The sequence below is a fragment of the Mustela putorius genome, unplaced genomic scaffold (genome assembly GCF_011764305.1).
Source record: "Mustela putorius furo isolate JIRA1106 unplaced genomic scaffold, ASM1176430v1.1 tig00537248_pilon_pilon_pilon, whole genome shotgun sequence".
Classification (NCBI taxonomy): Eukaryota; Metazoa; Chordata; class Mammalia; order Carnivora; family Mustelidae; genus Mustela; species Mustela putorius.
The window spans coordinates 4,986,236-5,009,418 of record NW_025422387.1 but is presented as its reverse complement, the minus strand read 5'-3'; the positions used below and the strand labels follow the sequence as shown (position 1 = coordinate 5,009,418).

Genomic DNA, 23,183 nt, shown 5'->3' with positions numbered 1-23,183 from the left:
CTTGGGCCCCTGTGTGCAGCAGGCACAACTCCAGAGCCCGAACATTGCCCCCAGCCTCGTCCTGCTGTCCTCGGGGCAGGCGCTCCTCAGGTTGGCCAAGCCTGGATGCTCCCGTGAGTCAGAGGCAGGGTCAGGCACCTTGACCACGAGGACTCTGGGGTGGCAGGAGTGGACTTCAGATGGAATTCTGCAGAGGAAAAAAAAAAAATGGGTCCACGATTCTGAGGCTTTGGGAAGTTCCTGGACATTGGGAAGTGAGGTGAACACAAGCGGGACGGCACCCCCCAACTGGACTGATTAGAGAAACCTCTTTCTTTTTTCACTTTGGAAATAACCGCTTTCCACTTCTCACCTGGGTTCCCCCCCGCCCCCGTATTCCATCATCTTTATTGTATCTGTGGTCCATCTTCTCCGTTTTTTCCCACGCACTGATCTTAAGTGAAGCCCCACCTTCTCGGGGTGACCGGCTGGCATATGGCTTTCCAGACTGAGGAAGGGGAAGCGCGAACGTTGCTAGGAAGTGCGGGGGCCCCAGAACCTGGCTGGTCTTGCTGACCCCTTGCAAGTCATGTCAGTGAGAGTCTGAGTTCCTGTGACGGCGTCTGTCAGACGAGGCTGGTGGGAGCTGGCACCTCCAGCGTTGTTTCGAGGACTGACAGACGTGGGTCTAAGGACCCCCCCCACCCCGTGCCACACAGAGTAGCTACTGATTAGCCCCTTTTCTCACTTTCGTATTTCCTGTCAACACGGCGTGTTCTGTTTAAGAGGTACATGAGACAGCCCCTCTCTTACTTATTTTTAACTTTTTATTTTAGAAAATTCCTAACAGAAAAAAGCAGAGAAAATAGTGTAATAAACTGTCGTGTGCCCATCAGTCAGCTTCAACAATTACCAGCTCCTGTTACATCCAGACCCACCAACTTCCTGGGCACCTTTGGCCTGTTCTGAAGCAGGTGCCACACACTCTTACTTCACAGGGAGGCCTCTGGAACTGGGGTGTCCCTTACTCCATCATCTAGCCGGGGAGAGGGTCCCTCTTCCACCCCTGTAGGTGTCTCAGGTTCACCGCTATGCACGTCCTGCGGGCGGGCATCAGATGTGTCTCAGGTTCAAGCCGTCCGTGTAGGGAGGCAGTGCCTCCCGCGTCAGGTGGCCCCAGGGCCGACCCCCTGCCTGGAGCCACTGGGCAGCCGCACGATTGGGTCGCATCCCTGACTTCTCCAAGTCTCTGTTTCCTCATCTGTGAAGTGGGAGTAGTAGTAGCGCCCACCTCCTGGGACGGGTGACTGAAGAGTGACCGCGCATCTACTTAGCACAGGCCGTGGCGTGTTACACGTTTGGAAAATACCATCGAGTATCACTGTTTTCATCATCGTGTCCTCATCTCTGGACGCGAGCTTGTGAAACACCTCAGGGCCAGGGCTTCTCTGACTGTGTGGTTCTTTGTTCACAATTTCCTTTCTAAAACCAGTTTCTTATTTCCTTGACTCATCTGGTAAAGGCACTTTGCATAAGTGACTGAAAAGTCATCAAACTGATAGCAGTTTTCTCATTCAGGATTTTTTTTAAGGGATTTTCTTTTCTTTTCTTTTCCTTCCTTCCTTCTTTCTCGTAAGCTCTACACCCTCAGTGTGGGGCTCAAACTCAACAACCCTGAGATCAAGAGTCACATGCTCTACTGGCAGCCAGCCACGCACTCCTCCTTCAGGATCCTTGATTTTCAGCCCTAAGCTCATTTAAATGTGTCCTCTGCAGTCCTGCTTGGCTGGTAAGGGAATTCTTGGTGTTTAGCCTCTGTGACCCTCGCTACCTAGCACATGAGGTGCTACAGACAGATGGAGGGCTCAGAGTGACCGGCCTTTTCCTGCTTCCTGTAGAAGCAAGCTCGTGCCGTGATTGAAGGTCCTCAGCCAGCCAGTCACTGGCAAAACATACTAAGACCTAACACCCTCTCCAGGTCTTGCTGGTGAGTGAACCGTCCCCAGAAAAAAAACATTAGTCTGCAGCAAATGTAAAGTGGCATCGAGCCTCCGCTATACACAAAAAGAAGTGGAAATGGCAATTGTATGGTTTCCAATGGCTGTTGGAGACCTCTCTCCTCTCTGTCACAAAGGAGAGTTTCAGTGCCCCCTGGGAGGTCTTCATAAATCCCTTGGCCTCCAGGGTTTTCCGTCCACCTAAATAAACACACTCACTCTCTGGAGATGTTTTCCAAAGGCCCCTGGCCCAGATGTGGCCACATCAGTGTGCAGACCTCACGAGCTGATGAGTCTGTTTCTATCTGAAAACTTTTTGATCTCTTGTTTTCACATTAGATTTATAGGGACTTCCATAAGAACTTCTTCAGGGCTTTGAAACTTTCAAATTCAGGCTTCGTTGTGGTTAATGAAACATTTCCCATTAAGATGCAGCTGTTCCCCCGTCCCTGAGAAGCTGTAGGAAGGACACAGAGCTAGTAGAATACTTCAGCACTTGGTTCCATAAAAGACACAGTCACAGAGGTTCACACCAGTGCCCCACCACCACCCAGGCTATACGTTACTTATCTTTCTCTTACGTCAATTTAACTGCCTAGGCGTTTTGAATCTAGTCAGTGTGGTAAATTGAAGCCAAATTACAGAAGAATATAACCCTCCCTGCAAATTCCTAACCCTTCCCATGCTTTGCAGAGCGTTGTACTTGGGCATAATACAGCCAAAGTGTGGTCAGGGAGGGCCTACTCTACTTAGAGATCTTCATTTTTTAAAATGAACTGTTTGCACGGTTTGTAATGTGATAGAAGGAACCAAAACTTCGGCATCACGGTTTTCTACAGGAAAACGTACACACAGGACAAAGTTTCGTCTTCTAGCTTCATCATTTTCTTTTCCTGCAGGACTCTGGAGTGCCCTGTTGGGGACTTGCCTTTGCGTCACATGGCAAGTCACATGCTTACTGGTGGCAATGTTTCTGTTTTGCTTGCAGAGCACTCCTTGTTTAATCCTGATAGGTTTTCGCATTGAATTAACAGTTGGGTCACCACTTAGTTCTATAAATGTGAGCAGAGAGGGGTGTGTCTGGCAAGTGTTCACATAAGGGACACTCTGCAAATGTTGGTCAGATGAATGAGGGAGCGAGGGGGTGATGGGCTTTGGTCAGATCTGGCACAAAGACAAGGGAAAGAGAATCCCTGACATTATTATTTGATTTCAGGGTAATCAGCAGTAGCATTTGATAGATTCAGGAACTTAGTGTTTTTAGGAATATTTAGAGAGGAATAAACAATCACTGAACTTTAAAAAAAATTTTTTTTGGTAAAGATTTTATTTATATAGTTGACAGAGAAAGAGCACAAGTAGGGGGAGTGGCAGAGGGAGAGGGAGAAGCAGGCTCCCCACAGAGCGGAGAGCCCGATGCAGGCAGGGCTCGATCCTGGGTCCCTGAGACCATGATCTGGGCTAAAGGGAGAGGCTTTAACCCACTGAGCCACCCAGGTGCCCCATGACCAACGTTTTTTGACTCAAAAAGCATGTACGGAGGATTTGTGATTAAAGGGAAAAGGGCAAGTCACAAAACCATGTGTAAAGCATGAACTCATTTCATTAATAATAATTTAGATATTCGTACATGCCTAGCAAAACTCTGAAAGACCACGCCCCAAATGCTTAACAACATTGACTTCTGAGGGGCGGGCTTTGGGAGAATCTTTACTTCCCACTTTGTGCACATAAGCCCGTGTCAGCAGGGGCCTCTGGTACCAGCTGGAACCTGGCTCTGGTCCATGAGAGTCAGGGTTTTGGGGCTCCCCTGGGGGCTCCCATGTGTGTGTGCAGACTCTATCTACCCCACGTCATTCCAGACCTGACACTCAGCTCATTCCTCAGTTTCCACAAAAACACAAAGCCCACTCGTGGAAGACAACTTGCTTGAAAATTTGGGAATCATCAGAAAGAGACACAGACCTGGATTTCCCAGCAATGTACCAGAAACTGCTTTTAGACGTTTCTCCCAGTCCTGCCAGTCACTCTGACAGGGGCTTCCTTGCCGGCCTTCATCCCACGCACGACTCCGTGCTCTGCTCCCCCTCTGTCCTGGTGCGCGCCCAGGAACGCCACGTTCTCCTTGTGTTAGCCATGGCCAGTTTGGCTTTCTTAGCTTCTGTGTCCAAACCTGCAACGCAAGCCCATCTTGAGGGTCTATAAATGAAAAATTACCCATTTAGTAGTTTCTACCCTCCTTAGAAGACAGTTGTGGTTATATGGGGAAAGGGACTTACACTATACAGTTCTGTAATGTTTTAATTTTTCTTAGCTACAAGCGTGTGGCTTGTGTTGCTTTTGTATCTAGAACAAAACCCAGGAAGATAAACAAACAAATCCTCCCAAAGCCCTTTGTGCTAATCTTGTGGCTAAACCATGGTCCCAGCTGGGATGGAGGGCCCGTGGCCAACCAGCGCAGCTTTCCCCATGCAAGGAGGAGAAATCTGAACCAGTGGTCCTGGGCACAGGGTCTGCCCCGATCAAGACCCCATGGGAATTGGGAGATTTGCACGTAGAAAAGAAGCCCTCAACATGTTGGGTTTGCTCTGAAACAGAAATGTTGGGAGTTCCTTCTATGGCCCAGTGCTCTAGGGAGGACTTCCCGGTCAGCTGAGAGCCCTATACCAGGGAGCAGTGTGTGCCCCTGCAGAGAGATCAGGGTCAGACAAAACAATTTCTGTTGTTCACACTTTAACGCGTTTAAAGAAAGAAATCCCGAAATGCCACACAACCGCCAAAAAAAGAGTGCAGGGGACAACAATACCATAATAACACCAGCACCACCAGCAACAGCCAGGCCCTTCTCTCTGGGGCTCCTGCCACACGCCCTGTTTTATGCCAACCCTGCTGGTGTTTAACCCTCCGGCAAGAAGATGCTTTTATGGTCTCCATTTTACAGATGGGGAAGTAGGGCTTCCCAGGTTCTGTTTCTACGCGGACTCGTTAGTGCGAACAAGGAAAAAAAAAAACCTAAAAATTGCGACATTGAATGCTGGTTATAGCTGAGGGATGGGGAATGATAGGGCATTTTATTTCATTTTATATCTCTTTTCTCCTTATATATCTTTGCTTGAATTTTTTTTATAACAAGCGTGTACTAATCTTTATTGGTTTTATGATTGCAACAGGATAGGTCACAGTGGTGGTGGAAAACATATTCAAAAAAATATGAGTGTTATTTGCTTTGTTACTTGCCTTTGCCATGACTTCACCTCCCATTATTTTTCTTTCTTTTTGACAACTTTTGCGGAGCTCTGTCCCATCCCCTACAGTTCATGCATTTGAAATGGCTTTTAGTTCACAGAGTTGTGCAGCCATCACCGCTGTCTAATCCCAGAGCATGTTATCACCCTAAAAAAAAAAGAAACCCCACACCCATGAACGCACGTAATACGGTGACCCACCAAATACGGTCCCCACTCCCACCTCTCCGCTTCCGGCACCCACCCGTCTCCTTCCTGCCTCTATGCATTTGCCTGTTCTGGACATTTCATAGCGATGGCCTCATGCACTATGTGGTCTTTTGTGTCTGGCTTCCCTCACGGGAGAATCACGTTTGCAAGTTTCCTCCGGGTTGTAGCAGGTGTCCATGCTTCCTTCCTCTTTGTAACTGAATAATATTCTGTTCATTCGTATGGATGTGTCGCGTTTTTGCATTCATCGAATGATGGACATTTGGGTGGTTTCCACATTTTGGCTCTTATGAGTAACGCCGCTATGAATATTTGTGTACAAAAGCTGGGTTTTAATTTCTTGTGCCTCCGTACCTGGGGGGTAGAATTGCGTATCAATAACTCCCATGTTTGCAGAACGGCCAGATTGGTCTCTATTTATTATTTCTTGGCCTGAACCAGTTTCTGGGTGCATGTTTCTGGGTAGCTACAAGGAAGCAGGACTTTGAAGAGCGGTGAGCGCTTGCCTGACAAACCCTGGACTGTGGGTCTGGGACAAGCTGGAGGACTTGACATTTAGATTTTAAAGCCGTTTCCTGGAGGGTGAGCCTGGAAGTGTTTGACCCCGGGGCTCTGATGAGGGCCTGGGGGAAGGTTCTCCTAAGGGGCCCCCAGTGAGCAGTGCTTTCGTTTCTGGGCCCCCCTCACCGCAGACAGCAGGGAGAGAGCAAGCACGGAGGCCAAGCACCAAGGGCTGGCCTGACCCTGCCACTGGGTCCCGCGGGTGTGGCCCGTCTCACTCCTGGAGAAAGGCAGCCGTCGTCCAAATATAGTTCCTGGAGGAAGCAGGGAGCGGTCGTGAGTCACGGAGCCCAGCATAAATAGCGGAGGTGTCTCCAGATGCGAGTGTGCAGAGGGGCTGCCAGGCCTGGCAGCCTCCTCCCCAGTGCCCTCCTTCCGTGCCCGGGGCCCCAGGAGAGGGTCCCCGGTGACGACACGCACCGGGACAGTGGGCTCCTCAGCATCTGCTGGGGCCGCGCTAGAGGGCACCCTGGGGCGGGGGACGGGGGTCGGGGGCCCTGAGCAGACGGAGAGTCCTCCTGGCCATGCGAGCCGGAGAAACCAGCACAAGAGAAACAGAGGCGTGCCAGCAGCCAGCAGCCTGCTTGTCCACCGAGGGAGGCCTGCGCTCAAATGTCGCGTGTTCCTCTCTGCCTCACAGGGAGGCTGGAAAGCGTGAGTAGAAAATGGTGCTAAGGCCATTGGTGGCTTTCTGCTGCCATGGGAGTGAATGGCCGAGGAGGCAGAGTAAAACAAGCCTGAGCAAGGGGACCCAGGCCACCAGGACCGGGTCTCCCTTCTGTCATGGGCCACACAGCAGGGCCTGCAGAAGCCCAGGCACCGCGTGGCTAAGCCTGGGAAGTTACAAACCAAGCAGCAAGCTGTTAATACTCTGCCCTGACAGTTCTCCCTCTGACTTGGGCTCCTTCAGATTCTGGGGCTCCCTGCATTTCCCACTTGGACGGGCGGCATGAGGAGGGCCGGGCCAGTGGCGACTGCCTGTCTTCCTGCCCGGCTCCCTCCTTGGCCAGCCTTCAACCCCGTGGGCGTGGTCACAGTGCAGGTCCCTCTCCGAGGAAGACTTCAGGAGACCTGCAGGCCCTGGAAGTGGGCTTGGGTTATTTGGGGGCGGGGGTAGTCCTGGGGTTCCGGGTTCCCAGAGCATGGGTTATGATGGAGGGCAGGGCGTCTAGGTGGGGACCTCCTATGGCCCCAAGACTCCTTTGAGGTTAACCAGAGGGGGCCCCTCTTGCCTGGATACCGTGGTGTCCCTGCCGGAGAACCCCTCTCTCTAACAGGGATGGTTTCTTCTCAGGTCTGCGTCTGGAAATGCAGGCCTACCATCATCAGACTCCTCCGACTTTCCAAGAGAAGTCTGAAAGCTAGATTTCTTTTTTTTTTTTTTTTAAGATTTTATTTATTTATTTGACAGAGATCACAAGTAGACAGAGAGACAGGCAGAGAGAGAGAGAGGAGGAAGCAGGCTCCCTGCTGAACAGAGAGCCCGATGCGGAACTCGATCCCAGGATCCTGAAATCATGACCTGAGCCGAAGGCAGAGGCTTAACCCACTGAGCCACCCAGGTGCCCCTGAAAGCTAGATTTCTATATGAAATCTCCTAATTCTGGAAGTCCCACACAAACCCTGCCAGTGTGCCACTTCTGACCTGCCGATAGCACCAAGGTTCTCGGTGCTTCATGGGAATCCCGACCCGCCGGTCTGGTGGCAGGAGGGATAATACCCCCCAGAGGGGTCTGGGTCTTCATTCCTGCAACCTGTGAATACACTACCTCATGTGGCAAGAGAATGTCACAAGTATGATTAAATTAAGGATCTTGAGATGGGAGATTATCCTGGATAATCTGGCGGACCTGGTGTAATCACAAGGGTCTTTAGAAGAGGGAGCCAAGAGGTCGGGGTCAGAGGAGGAGGCACGAGAAGGGAAGGAGGCGCCAGAGCTGGTGATGAGGCTGCTGGCTTTGAAGATGGAAGGGCCAAGGGCCAAGGAACAGTGGCACCTCTAGAAGCTGAAGGGCAACACAAGCAGATTCTCCACTAGAGCTTCCAGAAAGAACGCAGCCCCACGCACACCTTCATGTTGGCTCTTCAGACCCATGGCAGACTTCTGACCTTGAGAACAAGGAGACCAGCTTTAAGCCGCTTCATTTGTCGGTGGGGGTTCCAACAGTGACAGGAGACGTGGGAGGGGCTTGGGGGAGCTGCTCACGCCCCCTCCTCACACGTGCTCCCCCTCACCTGAGACTGGCCGGATCCTTGCTGGCTGACCTCCCCATCCACCTCCTCCATGAGGCCTTCCCAGGCCCACCTCACGAGGGCTTCTGCAGCCGAGCACCTGCATGTGGCACCGAAGGTCTGAGAGCTGCGGAATCCAAACATAAGTCACTCGTGCCGGTGCCTGGGCCGCCCTTCTGAGCAGTGAATCTAGGAGTGGAGTCTGGGCTCAGCTGATGAGGAAAGCCCCCCAGGGGTGCTTCACGGGCAGCCAGGGCTGAGAACCAAACCGCAGTGAAAGACCTTCCTTTTGGTTCACTCTCCATATACGTTGTCTCTTCACAGGGCCCAGACCAGGGCTTGGCACCTAGCAGGTGTTTAATAAATATTTGCCGCCTGAGAAGTCCTAGAGTGCAGGGCTGTTCTCGTCATAATTAAGTGGCTTGCTTTCCATTCACCTAGCACGAAACCAAATGCTCAGTTACCGCTACTAAACTGAACTAAAGCAACGAAGGCAGCAAGTGGTTATTTTTAAAGATTTTATTTATTTATTTGACACACAGAGAGAGAGAGCACAAGATGGGGAGTGAGGAGTAGCAGCCAGAAGAGGGAGAAGCAGGCTCCCCACAGAGCAGGGGGAGCCTGATGTGGGACTTGATCCCAGGACCCCAGAATCATGACCTGAGCTGAAGGCAGTCGCTTAACCGACTGAGCCACCCAGGTGCCTGCAAGTGTTTATTTTAAAGAAGACTTTTGTGTATTTCAAGAACAATTCTCCCATGACCTCCTGTGCCTGCATCCTGGGCTTTCTTTCGTTTCCTTTCTTACTTCTCTGGGTCCCTACAACGCGCCTCTCTATTGAACACCCCAAGCCAGGTCCCGATTCTTCTGGGGGCTGGTGTCTTCCCTCTGCCCAAGCTCTGTGGTCTAAGAGCAGTTGTTCCCAAAGAGGTGCCCCTCCCGGCCAAGCCAGCAAGCCGGAGACTTGTTAAGAAAGGCAGACTCTCTGCACCACCACCACCACCCACCCCGGCCCCCAACAGCCAGACTCACTGAATCAGAAACTCCGGGGGCGGGACCTGAAGTGTTTTTTAAAATAAGCCCTCCTGGTCCTGTTGACCCCCTGACAAAGCTTGAGCACCCCTGATTTGAAGCTGTGCGTCTCAACCTTGGCTATACATTCAGATCCCCTGGGAAGCTTTTAAAAAACACGACTGCTTATACTGCCCCCCCCAACCCCGATGAATGAAATCAGGATCTCTGGGAAGGGGACCCAATGTTTAAATCTGCTCGAGTGAACCAAATGAAAAACACAGTCTTTGCGGAGGAAGGGCCAGAATGCTGATAAAAGGCCTGGCAGAAGCCTGGCGCTCGGGGCAGGATGGCGGGAGCCTCTGCTCCTCCCCAGCCCGGCCTCGCTCTGGGGTTCGGGGAAGGCTCACAGCCTTCCATTCTGTCTCCGGGGCTCCTCTCCCAGCGTGAACTTTGTCTCGACATGTAGCGAAGTCTGTCTTTTCAACTCACGCTTGCAAAGGAGTCTCAGGAAAGAGATGTCAAGGGTGCTCTAACTGCCAACTCGGTGCTTTTCGAGCAGTGATCCTTGATCAGTTGCATGGGAAAAGAGGGTAAAGAGGTGAATCACCTCCTCGGTTTGTGCTGAGAACGTTCGCTGAGGTCTTCGGAGCACTCTGGGTATGAGTAACTCCCGCTTTAGAGCTCCTTTTTGTTGTTTTTGGGTTAGTCTTCTATTTCGGAATTGAGTTAAATCGTGTATGATGTTTATAATTCATATTAATCATGTATATTATTTATGTAATTATAAGTCGTACATATACTTTATGTAACTATGAATTATAATTTATATAATAATTACATGGGTCGTAATTAGCAAGGGCATAGACAGTATAATAATCACCAGAATAGTTACCGCCTTTTGAGAGCTTACAATGTATTAGGCATTAATGTTTAGCACCTTAAATACATTCAAATAAATACATTCAAAACTCCATTACCCCCTTTTTCAAGATGAGGAAACTGAGTCAGTGCAGAAAGAAAGTGGGAAAGTCAAGATTTGAACCTAGGTCTATCATCAATGGTCAAACTTTGAGCCCTAGTCTCTCCTGGCTCATAGTTAAATAGTAGCACATGTTTATAATACAATTATAATTAATACAGTTAAAAAAATCTAAATAATGTTATCCTGGGTAGTGTTTTATATATACATAAAATTATACATGACTTGCAATTGTACATAATATAAACTAAATAAGTGCTCCAATTGAAAATGTTACCACTTAAAGTTACTTATGTAGTATCATTTAAAGTTTATTCGTATCTGTAACGAATGACGTTATGTCTAAAGACCATTCCTAGGGGTGCCTGTGTGGCTCAGTCTTAAGCATCTGCCTTTGGCTCAGGTCATGATCCCAGGGTCCTGGGATCGAGTCCCACATCGGGCTCCCTGCTCCACGGGAAGCCTGCTTCCTCCCTCTCCCACTCGCCCTGCTTGTATTCCTTCTCTTGCTGTGTCTTTCTCTGTCAAATAAATAAATAAAATCTTGAAGAAAAAAAAAAAGACCATTCCTAGAATGTTACATTGAAAATAAATGGCTTGGGGCGCCTGGGTGGCTCAGTGGGTTAAAGCCTCTGCCTTCGGCTCAGGTCATGATCCCAGGGTTCTGGGATGGAGCCCCACATCCGGCTCTCTGCTCACCAGGGAGCCTGCTTCCTTCTCTCTCTGCCTGCCTCTCTGCCTACTTGTGATCTCTCTCTCTGTCAAAAAAAAAAAAAATAAATCTTAAAAAAAAAAAAGAAAATACTAATCTAAGTACTAATCTAAATACTGATCACTAAGATACAGTGTTTAAGGGGGAAAAAAAACCCAGGATACAAAGCTATATACATATGTGATGAGAATTTTGCAAAGGGGAATGGAAAGAAAATACCTCAGATCTTCCACAGAAATTACGGTTGGTTGGTTGGACTGCAAAAGACTTTTATTTTCTTCTTCTTCTTCTTTTTTTGTAAAAGATTTTTATTTATTTATTTATTAAAAGATTTTATTTATTTATTTGTCAGAGATAGAGGGAGAGAGAGCGAGTGAGCACAGGCAGGCAGAGAGGCAGGCAGAGGCAGAGGGAGAAGCAGGCTCCCTGCTGAGCAAGGAGCCTGATGTGGGACTCGATCCCAGGGCCCTGGGATCATGATCTGAGCCGAAGGCAGCTGCTTAACCAACTGAGCCACCCAGGCATCCCGATATTTATTTATTTATTTGACAGAGAAAGAGGTCACAAGTAGCAGAGAGGCTGATTCGGGGCTTAATCCCAGGACTCTGAGATCATGACCTGAGCCAAAAGCAGATGCCTTAACCCACTGAGCCACCCAGGCGCCCCATTTTCTTCTTGATACTTGGGGCCAGACCAAGGCACTAGGGTGCCCCAGACCAGCTGATATTTGATGTAGGTTCAAAAGGGTGTTCTTCCAATTTTTGTTTTCTAAAATGTAGTGGACAGGGAAAAATTGGTTCCCTATTGATAAGTGTTGTATACAAATATAGATTCATTTCCTGATTTATTCCTACAGACCAAAACTGAGTTCATGTTCAGGGGGAAAAAAATATTTCCCACTTTTCTGTGACTCTTATTTTCTCTCTGTAAAATTCCAAGTCTCACAATTTATTAGGAAATATATCAGTTTAAAATGTAAATATTAAAGTAAATTACTAATTTTTAGCCCTTTGCCAGACATAACTTGGGTTTCTGAATTTCAGCTGACTGCAATATGCATGGTACAAAAATAGTGCAGAGATGGGCACCTGGGTGGCTCAGTGGGTTAAAGCCTCTGCCTTTGGCTTGGGTCATGATCCCAGGGTCTGGGGATCAAGCTCCACATTGGGCTCTCTGCTCAGCAGGGAGCCTGCTTCCCCCTCTCTCTCTGCCTGCCTCTCTGCCTACTTGTGATCTCTCTCTGTGTCAAATAAATAAATAAAATCTTAAAAAAAATAGTGCAGAGAGAGAGGAGGAGGACACTGAGGAGGGGTTTTGTTTGTTTTTCTATTTCTCCCTTTCCCTCATTCTGCCTGTTCCCTAAGGAGACCCATTAGAGATCTGTACTAAAGGGCACCGTATTTTCCTTCGAATCCATAGACAGGTCAGCACCCTTTTCTCATTCTAGAAAACTTGGCAAATGCATAATGAATTTCCAAATCAGGAAGCAGTCCTCATTGAATGAATTGGGAAGTGTTCCCTTTTCTTCTGTGTTTGGGAAAGTTTGTGGAGAATTGGTATTTTTTAAGTATTTGGTAGAATTCACCAGTGAAGTCATCTCGTCTTTGGCTTTCCTTCAAGGAAATTTTTTTTTTAAGTTTTTGTTGTTGTTGTTTTAAGCAATCTCTACACCCAACATGGGGCCCAACTCACAACCCCAAGATCAAGTCAGATGCTCTTCTGACTGAGCCAGCCAGGCACCCCTCTTTGTGGAAGTTTTAAAATTACCAATTCAATCTTTTCACTTGTTATAGGTCTATTCAGATTTTCTATTTCTTCTTGAGTCAGCTTTGGTCGTTTGTTTCTTTCTAGGAATGTGTTCATTTCGTCTAAGTTATCCTATTAACAGGCTGTTGCTCATACTTTATTTGGTGCAAAAAAGGTTTTATTAAAACACAAAGACAAGATCTATGGGCAGAAAGAGCTACCCTCCTTTTTATTTCTGAAAAGTTGGTACTGGTAGCCCCTCTTTCAGTCCCAATTTTAGTATTTTGAGTCTTTTCTCTTTTTTTTTTTTTCTTGGTTATTCTACCTAAAGATTTATCAATTTTGTTGAACTTTTCAATGAATGATGGCTTCTTAGGTGTTCATCTTTTAATCAAATCCCATAAGTTCCATGTAATCTTTTGTATATATAAAATATTGCACATTGAAAATGGAAAAGAGAGGAAAGAAAACAAGAATCATGGTGCAGTTAATTGAAATTTACTAGGGCCCTTGGTCCTATATTTGAGTTTCACATGGAATTATTTGCTTGTTCTTTTAATTTCCAAGTTTGTGAGGATTCTGCCTTCTAAATGAAATTAAGCTCTATTTGCCAAAGCAAGGAAGTAGATGAGATGGGTAGGTAAGTAACAGTGCCGATAGGATTGGAAAACTGGCCAGCTGTCTTAGGGCTGTTAACAAGGCATCACACCCTGGTGGCTTCCAACAACAGACGTGTATCCTCTTATAGGATAAATCCACTTGTCAGCAGGGGCGTGCTCGGAAATCCTCCCTTCTTCCTCACCTCCTCCAGCCTCTGCTGGCCACCAGCAGCCCTGGGCTTGAAACAGCAGCGTTCCACTCCCTGCCTCTGTCATCACATGGCTGTCCCCTCCCTGTGTCTCTCCCCTCTTCTTATAAGGACACCATTCACAATGGATTAAAGGCCCATCCCACCCCAGTATGACCTCATCTTCACTAATTACGGCTGCCATGGCCCTGTTTCTAAATAAAGTCACATTCTGAGCTCCTGGGGGTGAGGACATCAACATCTTTTTCTTGGGGGATATAAGCAACCCTCAACAGACAGGTTTTCAGCTAACTGTAAACATCTGTCTGTTACTGTCCAATTTTTAGAAATATAGCAAGGTGTTTTTTTTTTTTTAAGATGTTTTTTAAAGGTGTCTTTTCTTTTTTTTAAAAAAAACGGGTGTTATTTATTTATTTTAGAGAGAGCGAGAGAGAGTGTGTGGTGGAGGGGCAGGGGGTGGGGGAGAGGGACAACCAGACTCACTCCATGCGGAGCACAGGACTCAACACAGGGCTCGATCTTGTAACCCAGAGATCACAGCCTGAGCCAAAACCAAGAGCTGGACACCCCACCAACCGAGACAGCCACCCAGGTGCCCCCGAAGTGCCTCTCCTGCTCACCATAGTCTTTTTTTTTTTTTAAACTCTCTTCCCTAGATTGATGATATGTTTAACGAAGTCAGATTTAGTGAATATGTGGACACTGGAAAGCTAATTGACAAAATCAACTTACCAGATTTCTTCAAAGTTTACCTCAATCATAGGCCACCTTTCGGTAACACCATGCGTGGGATCCAGGAGAGCTTTGACATTCTTGGTTTTACCAATTCAAAAGGAAAGAAAGCCATACGAAGAGAAGATTTCCTGAATCTGCTTCTAACGAAAGGTAAATCCATAAATAGCGAGTTTCTTTTTTTTTTTTTTAAGACTTTATTTATTTATTTGACGGACAGATCACAAGTAGACAGAGAGGCAGGCAGAAGAGAGGGGGGGAAGCAGGCTCCCCGCTGAGCAGAGAGCCCGATGTGGGGCTCGATCCCAGGACCCTGAGATCATGACCTGAGCCGAAGGCAGAGGCTTAACCCACTGAGCCACCCAGGCGCCCCAATAGGTAGTTTCTTATCACACCATTGGGCTGTTGCCACTGGAGAGGAGTTGTTTTGGGGGGGCAGCAGACCCCCTGGCATCAGCAGACGATGTCTGCTTCCCCCCAAAACCATGGTTTCAACCATGAGGGACGTTACCTGCTGGTCCGTAGAGCTGGCAAACTCAGGGTGATTGGAAGGGTGCCATCCTGGGTCCCTAAGAATGTGATTTATGCCCCAACTTGCTGAACCCCCGTGAGGATCAGTATCCTCACTTGTAAAAGGGGAGCGAAAGGGTGAGCCACCAGTGTCACTGGGCTGCGATGACATTGGGACGCAATGGTGAGGTAAAAGAACGCCAATGTAAAATGTTCTGTTTCTCCCCACTGTTTTCCTCATTATTGTACACGAGGAAGTCAGGTAGACTTTCTTCCTCTCCGTCAGACTGGTGGTCCTGGTGGTCCTGGTGTGAGGGAAGGGGAAATGAAGCTGAACATGGCCTTTATCAGAAAGTTATCTTCTGGGGCAACTTTGGGTGGCTCAGTGGGTTAAAGCCTCTGTTTTCGGCTCAGGTCGTGATCTCCAGGTCCTGGGATCGAGCCCCACATCGGGCTCTCTGCTCAGCAGGGAGCCTGCTTACCCCCCTCTCTCTGCCTGCCTCTCTGCCTACTTATGATCTCTGTCTGACAAATAAATAAATAAAATCTTTATTTTTTTTTAAGATTTTATTTATTTTTTTGACAGAGAGGGATCACAAGTAGGCAGAGAGGCAGGCAGAGAGAGAGGAGGAAGCAGGCTCCCCGCTGAGCAGAAAGCTCAGGGGCCTGATCCCAGGACCCCAGGATCATGACCTGAGCCGAAGACAGAGGCTTTAACCCACTGAGCCACCCAGACGCCCCAATAAATAAAATCTTTAAAAAGAAAGAAAGAAAGTTGTCTTCTTTCTCCTTACGAGCCCCAACAGCCTTCCCCTTCTGGGAGCACCGTTCTTCACCCCAACATGAAAAAGGATATATGACAGTGACATGGGACCCCGTAGATTGTTTTTGTGTCTTGAGAAAAGGAAATCATGGAGTAATTCTCTTTAAGACCTTGGGACAATGATGCTAATAAGCTCTGACGTGAGGCGGCGTCCCAGGAGCTGAATGGACACTTTTTCCTCTACTTTACTCAGGTGAGCACATGACCGAAGAGGAGATGTCTGACTGCTTCGCTACCCTGTTTGGACTGAACCCTGAGGGGTGGAAATCCGAGCCTGTGGCCTCCTCCGTCAAAGGTACTGTGGCAGGCTCTGCCTGGGCGTGCAGCTGTGGCTTCCCAATTTGTTGGAGACCTAAGTGCATTTATTTCTCTTGACTGGTGCAAGCCTCTCTCTTTAATACCGTGCACACAGCAAAGTCGGCTGGGGACCCACCATGAATAAGTTAGGAAAGGACCAGAGGGCGGGGGTCGTGTCTGAGAGATGAAAGCCTTTGTTGCCATGTGCGGTCCCTCCTCGGTGCCTTCTGTTCGCACGTTCCCTTAGTTCCACGGACCCGGTCTCCATCTTTCCGGCTGGGGTGCGTGAGTCCTGAGCACGAGAAGATACAGCCTGGAAGGTGTTTTGCGAGAGGCGTTGTCGGGAAACTTGAGTAGGGACAAGGCAACAAGCAAGCATCAGCCCGGCTTCAAGCCACCAGGGCTTGGAAGTTCTTAAAGCTCACCCCTCCTCGCCCCTCCTGCTGGAGGATGGTCCACCTCTTTCTTTAGCCCACCGGAGCGAGGACAATGGACCTGAAGTTGGGCTTGTGAATTTAAGTGCTGGAGAATCCAGTCTAAACCGCTCTCCCGAGGGGGACCTGGGGGTTTGGTTGGTGAAGCGTCTGCCTTTGGCTCACGTCATGATCCAGGGTCCTGGGGTTGAGTCTTGCATCAGGCTCCCTGCTCAGCTGGGAGTCCGCTTCTCGCTCTCCCTCTGCCCCTCCCCCTGCTCATGCTCTCTCTCTCGCTCACTCTTTGAAATAAATACATAAAATATATATATTTAAAGATTTTGTTTATTTATTTGATAGAGATCACAAGTAGGCAGAGAGGCAGGCAGAAAGAGCGGGGTGGTGGTGGGGAAGCAGGCTCCCCACTGAGCAGGGAGCCTGCTTCCCTCTCTCTCTCTCTCTGCCTGCCTCTCCGACTACTTGTGATCTCTCTCTGTCAAATAAATAAATAAAATCTTTAAAAAAAAAAAAAAAAAAAGCAGTTCTCCCAGGCCTGCAAGGGTGTCTCCACTGCCAAGCCCCAGATGCCGCCCGATGGCCCATGGTGGTCAGAGCCTGCCATCATTACCAAACCCTTGCCAGGCTTCCTTCTCCCTCTGCCTCCCTTTTTCCTCTTTTTCCTTTCTTTCTTTCTTTCTTTTTTTTTTTTTTCAAACAACCTTGTGAAGACTTCAGATGCTGTAGGTGGCTTTTTTTTTTTTTTTTTTTTTTTTTAAGATTTTATTGGGACGCCTGGGTGGCTCAGTTGGTTAAGCAGCTGCCTTCAGCTCAGGTCGTGATCCCGGCGTCCTGGGTTCGAGTCCCACATCGGGCTCCTTGATCGGCAGGGAGCCTGCTTCTGTCTGCCTGTGCTCGCTCGCTCTCTCTCTGACAAATAAATAAAATCTTGGGGGAAAAAAATGGTGGTGCTTCTATAATGAGGTCTACTTATTAAAGATTTTGTTTATTTGACAGCACAAGCAGGGGAGGAGGCAGAGGGAGAGGGAGAAGCAGACTCCCCACTGAACAGGGAACCTGATGTGGGACTTGATTCCAGGACCCCGAGATCATGACCCAAGCTGAAGGCAGACGCTTAACCTACTGAGCCACCCCGACGCTCCTCCCTCAGCTTCATTGTTCATTCCCAGTCTCACATTAAACAGGGTTCCTGATCTCAGACAGTTCTAGACTCCAGTATCCTGTGGGTCATTTCTAGCCTCCAAGCTCCCCTCCCCCATTCCTTGTGCCCGTGGGACCTCAGGATGTAAAGCTCCCAGTTGTTACACACAAATCAACCAAACCATGTGATTAAAGCTTTCCAATGGAGTTCACAGAGATTTGGTAACAGTGCTCCAAACCGTAAAGGAGGGATTTCAGCCAATTTCCACCCAGGGGTTTTTAAGAACTTACAGCCAAACTGTAGCACAAAGCTAGTATAGGTTCTTTGTATTTTTGGGAAATTCTTCTAAGTTAGAAACCTAATCGTTATGAAAGCATTTGTTTTCTTTTCTTGTTTGGCTAGGTTCAGAAATCTGCCTTGAAGAAGAACTTCCAGACGAAATCACTGCAGAAATATTCACGACGGACATTCTTGGCCTAACCATTTCACAAGATTTCAGACAAGATCCTATAGGCAGTGAAGTTTAAAGAATGTTTGAAGCACAAAAGACTTTGTGTGTGTGGGGTGTTCCCCCCACCCCACCGCCCCAAGAGGCACTGCTTTCCTGCATTTCCCTGCCCCCACTCTAATCTTTGGGATATTTAGACATTAAAAGCAAATTTCTGTTAAGCAATGGAATTCACAAAGTTGGACATTCCACTGTTTCTGAAATAGGAAAGTGGGTGGAGGCAAGAAACACACTGGCAGCCGGATGTACGGGGTGGCTGGGTCCCCTGGCCCGTCCCTCTGCCTAATGTAAGGCAAAGCTACCAGAGCAGAGTTGGAAAGGACCTGGAGGTAGGCTGGTCCTAGGGACACGTGTGGCCCTCGAGGGCCACCTGGACCTTAGACCTCTTGTGGGTCACCCCTACCTGCAGTTTGACTAGGGGAGGAAGGGGAGAACCCAGAAGCAAGAGAACCCTGCTTTTGGGTTCTCATCAGCAAAACACCTAAATGGCTGTGTGTGGCCGTTAGGGAAGAGCATCACTGGCCATGCTTAGCCCTGGTGGCAACTGCCAGAAAGAATGCAAAAAAGCCCCCCTGGGGCCCTGCGTTCTGCACCTGGGCCAGAAACCACCTGGCTGGCCCCCAGAGGGCAGAACTCACCGACCAGAGTCTGTGAGCCTCCCCCTCCCCGACACCTCCCCCCCAAAACCAGCGGCGGGGACATTCGCTGCCTCAATTTCCGCTGGGCTTCAAAACACATTAGCAGGCAAAAACAGGGCCCAGTTGCCCAGCTCGGGGGATGTTTGGGGAACAGGACTGAGTTTTCAGCGGTGTTTTGACCTTGGGAATAGAGCACCATCTTTGTGTAAACAAGTGAAATGACGGTCTGATTTTAGAGATTTGTTCCCAGTAATGAGTTCTCGCGCAGACCCGTGTGCCAAATGTGATTCTCTACACATGCTCAGTCCTTCGCACCCACACCGGGTCTGTCCCCGGAGGCCCTGGCGTGGGAGATGACATCTCGGCTCCCCCAAGAGCCCTTCCTCCTCAGGAGCAGAGTGCGCGTGAGAGAAGTAAATGACAGGACGCCGTCCCCTGTGCGCAGAGCGCTCCCCCCTGCCTGGCATCCACTTGGAGACTTGGCTTCTGTGAGTCTTTGGAACTCTGGAACATAGAACAGAACTGTCTACCCCAAAACAGGCTGTGTCACGGCGACCTTGGGACCAACAGCGTGGGCCGGTTTTCCGTGGCGTCTGCTCATCAAATTGTCGTGCCAGGCTTGGTAATCAGGTTTACATTTTGTTTAAAAAAAAAAAACAACCAAACAACCAAAAAAAAAAAAAAAAAAAAAGAGAGAGAGAGAGAGAAGGAAAAAAAAGACAAGCTTTACGAATCAATTTTGCAGCTGCTAAGGGCTTAGGAGATATATTACCAAGCTGGTTAAAAAGTTCCTAGGGACATTTTAGGGAACAGGAAATTCTCAGATGACTTGTTGTCTTCAAAAAATTGCTCAGAATTGGATGCAGCCTGGACACCAAGCAGAGGCTTCTTTCATTAAATTGGGCATGCTCTGATTTTGTTCTTGGTGACTGCATGTTTTGGAATCACTGTCTAAAGCGGGACTGGCCAGCGGCCTGACCCACTGTGGCTGGACCAGTGAGCTGGAACCATGGTCGCACGGTCCCTGCAATGCTCCCACTGTGCTGAACCAGCTTCCCTGTCTCCAAGTCTCCTCCGGGAGGGGAAGCCAAAAAGGGACAGCAGGATTCCTGTCAATAGCGTTCCAACCACTCCCAGCCCAGCGTGGCCAGGGGTTCCCCATCTCATCTTTGGAGCCCCCTTCTGCAGTGCTTTTGTTTGGGAATCTCTCGACTTGTTTGACCAACATGGAGAAGACCCGTGTACCTTTCAGCCCCAGGAGGCCCTTTGCCTGCTGTCCCCGGCAGGCCCCACCTGCTGACCACACAGATGCTGGAGGCGTAGGAAGTGGTGGGTAGCCTTCCTACAGAGTGAGCGCAGCCCCCATACCCTCCAACAGCATGCACGGCTGAGCAGTGATACCAGGAAGGGAGCGAGGAAAAGCCAAAGAAGTTTAGTCGTTGGGCTTGCACTTCAAGACTGAAGGCCCAATCACTGAACACTGCGCTGTTCCTTTGGAAGGAGAATACTGTTTCAGACGGGGCCTCCAGCTGCTGATCAATGGTTTGGTGCTTCTAGAGTTCAGGAAACCCCAGGAGCCCTCCCTGCCACCCCTCCACCTCGCCCCTCTGCTCCAGACCCCAAGGTTCCTCCCCAGCATGGCTTGCATCTTTGCCCGGCATCTGTTCTGGAAGCCCATGAGCTTAACTGGGCTCATTCTCTGCTCCTGCCCTTCAGTGGCTCCCTGTGTGCCCGTGGGTGTGGCTCTGAAACCTCGGTTTCCTCCGGGAACAGCTCCTGGCTGTTTGAGAGGATTAAAGGAGAGGGCACTGGTACAGCGCTACCAGCATAGGCAGAACTCAAAATAGGGCAGCAGCTATTATTATAGGACACGCCGCACGGAGACCCGGGGAGGCCGCTGATGGACACTGACCTCCTCCAGTTCCAAAGTTTTGGCTTCCTTAGTGCTTGCTCAAATAGGGGTCTCTGCTGGCTCTGACAGTGGGTCCTCAGTGGTATCTGTAGAATGACTGGACAGATGAACTTGGAGCTGCTTTCAAATGAAGGCGAACGCCAAGTCCTGCCAGGCTCTCGATGTTGAGGTCAGCAGACTTTCTCTATAAAGGTCCAGAGAGCAGATATCGAGCCTCTGCAGGTCAAATGGGCTCTGTCACGACTCCCTGACTTGGCCATTGGAGTAGAAAGGCAACCACAGACGATGCAGAAATGAGTGAGTGTTGTTGCGTTCCAATCCTGTTTACTCGCGCACACTGAGATGGGAATTCACGATAATTTCCATATATCATGAAATTATCTTCTTTTGATTTTTTTAAAAAAGATTTTATTTATTTATTGGGGCGCCTGGGTGGCTCAGTGGGTTAAGCCTCTGCCTTCAGCTCAGGTCATGATCTCAGGGTCCCAGGATCGAGCCCTGCATTGGGCTCTCTGCTTGGCAGAGACCCTGCTTCCCCCTCTCTCCGCCTGACTCTCTGCCTACTTGTAATATCTGTCTCTCTCTCTCAAATAAATAAATTAAATAATCTTTTAAAAAAATCAAATAAAAAAATATTTTATTTATTTATTTGACAGAAAGAGATCACGAAGTAGGCAGAGAGTCAGGCGCAGGGCAGGGGCGTGGGGGAAGCACGCTCCCTACTAAGCAGAGAGCCCGATGCGGGGCTCCATCCCAAGACTCCAGGATCATGACCCGAGCCGAAGGCAGAGGCTTAACCCACTGAGCCACCCAGGCGCCCCTACCTTCTTTTGATTTTTTTGCAACCATTAAAAAATGTGAAAACCATTCTGAACAACTGCAGACCTCCTTTGTGCCTCAGTTCATAGGCCACTGAACTTCTGAGGCCAGGCTCACCCATCCCCACAGATCTTTACGAACACACTGAGTCTTCACGACCCACCTGACCAGCGCTCTTCAAACCTATCAAGGTCGTGACAAGCAAGACAAGACTGAGAGACTGTCACAGACCAGAGGGGACTAGAGAGACACAGTGGAGAAATGGAATCCCAGAACAGATTTCCGGAACAGGAGGAGGACGTTGGGGAAAGAAGGCAATCCAGGTGAGGTCTGTAATGTAGTTACCAGCATCGCACCAGTGTTAACTTCCTAGTTTTGATCACAGTATAGTGGTTACATTGGGTATACACACCTGGAAAGCAGGGCACATGGTCCCTGGGAACTCTCTCTTCTACCTTTGCAACTCTCCTATGAGTCTAAAATTATCTTGGGGCACCTGGGTGGCTCAGTCAGTTAAGCATCTGACTCTTGATTTTGGCTCAGGTCATGATCTCAGGCTCATGAGATCGAGTCCCACATCAGCCTCCATGCTCAGTGGGGAGTCTGCTTGAGATTCTCTCTCTCCCTCTAAAGTAATAAATAAAAACATATTGTTTAAAAATCTAAAATTATCTCAAAATTAAGTCTTTTTTTTTTAAAGATTTTATTTATTTATTTGTCAGAGACAGATGGAGAGAGAGCGAGCGAGCACAGACCTTAAAGAGGCAGGCAGAGGCAGAGGGAGAAGCAGGCTTCCTGCCGAGCAAGGAGCCCGATGTGGGACTCGATCCCAGGACCCTGGGATCATGACCTGAGCCGAAGGCAGCTGCTTAACCAACTGAGCTACCCAGGCGTCCCTCAAATTTAAGTCTTAAAAAAAATCTGTACCACCTTTCTGACTGAGTCACCCCCAAATTGCTTCCAAATCTGCCCTGTGCCTCTCCATTCTCAAGCAAATGCTCCTGAAGCCAGTCGGGGTCAACTGCTTTGGGCTCACTTCACTTGTTGTCTATGCTCTGTGAACTCGAGCCTCTGCTGCGCTTCCTGGCAATGCAGACAAGAAGGGTCTTTTTTCTAAAGATCTGTGTCCTTAAGCCACGGCTCCCTCAACACTGGTGTTTTCAGCCTCAACACGCTCTTTAGGGATTTGGCTAACAGTTCCCCTGCAGGCAGCTGCTTCCAAATTGAGTGTAATAAATAGATACAGGGCATTGGGAATCAACAGCAACTTGCCACCCTACTCATATGTCATAGAACTACCCTCCGGTAGCTTAGCTTGAAGGGAAAAACAACGAAAACCAAAAAACAATCCAGGCTCGCCTGGATGGCTCAGTCAGTAGAGCGTGCAACTCTTGATCTCGGGGTTGAGTCGTCCAACCCCCACATTGGGGGTAGAGATTGCTTAAAAATAAAATCTGAGGGCGCCTGGGTGGCTCAGTGGGTTAAAACCTCTGCCTTCGGCTCAGTTCATGATCCCAGGGTCCTGGGACCGAGCCCCAAAATCTGAAATGACACCCTGGGTTGATGTGACATTCTTCAATGAGAATGCGATACAGAGTATAAGGACCGACTGACCTCACAGGACAGTTAATAGTGGGGTCCCTGTGCCCTTGAGCTTGTTACCCTGAGCTGCTGATAGGTGAGGCAGGCCTCCGGCCTTTCTAGGTCACGATGGGTATTTATCAATGCTCAGGTGAGAAGCATCAGGCCCAGGAAGATCACCGGCCACTGCTGGTCCCGCTGTCGTTCTTGGTAGTTTGCAATGACATGTACGATGCGGGGAGTTTTACATCAGGTGCGGCCGCAGAACAGGACGGAACCACCGTGGCCTTCCCAAGTCCTTCATGTTT

General features: G+C 48.9%; 1 protein-coding gene across 2 annotated transcripts in view; it reads left to right on the top strand.

Annotated features, from left to right (window-relative positions):
• CFAP251 (cilia and flagella associated protein 251) overlaps positions 1 to 18,095 on the top strand; it is a 66,841-nt gene extending 48,746 nt beyond the window's left edge. For both annotated transcript variants that reach the window (XM_045073638.1, XM_013056484.2), the window contains 3 exons: positions 14,140 to 14,368; positions 15,742 to 15,843; positions 17,820 to 18,095. In XM_045073638.1, coding sequence (XP_044929573.1) covers positions 14,140 to 14,368; positions 15,742 to 15,843; positions 17,820 to 17,944 — 456 coding nt within the window. In that variant the 3' untranslated portion in view covers positions 17,945 to 18,095. The remainder of the gene's footprint in view (positions 1 to 14,139; positions 14,369 to 15,741; positions 15,844 to 17,819) is intronic.
• Positions 18,096 to 23,183: the final 5,088 nt, after the last annotated feature.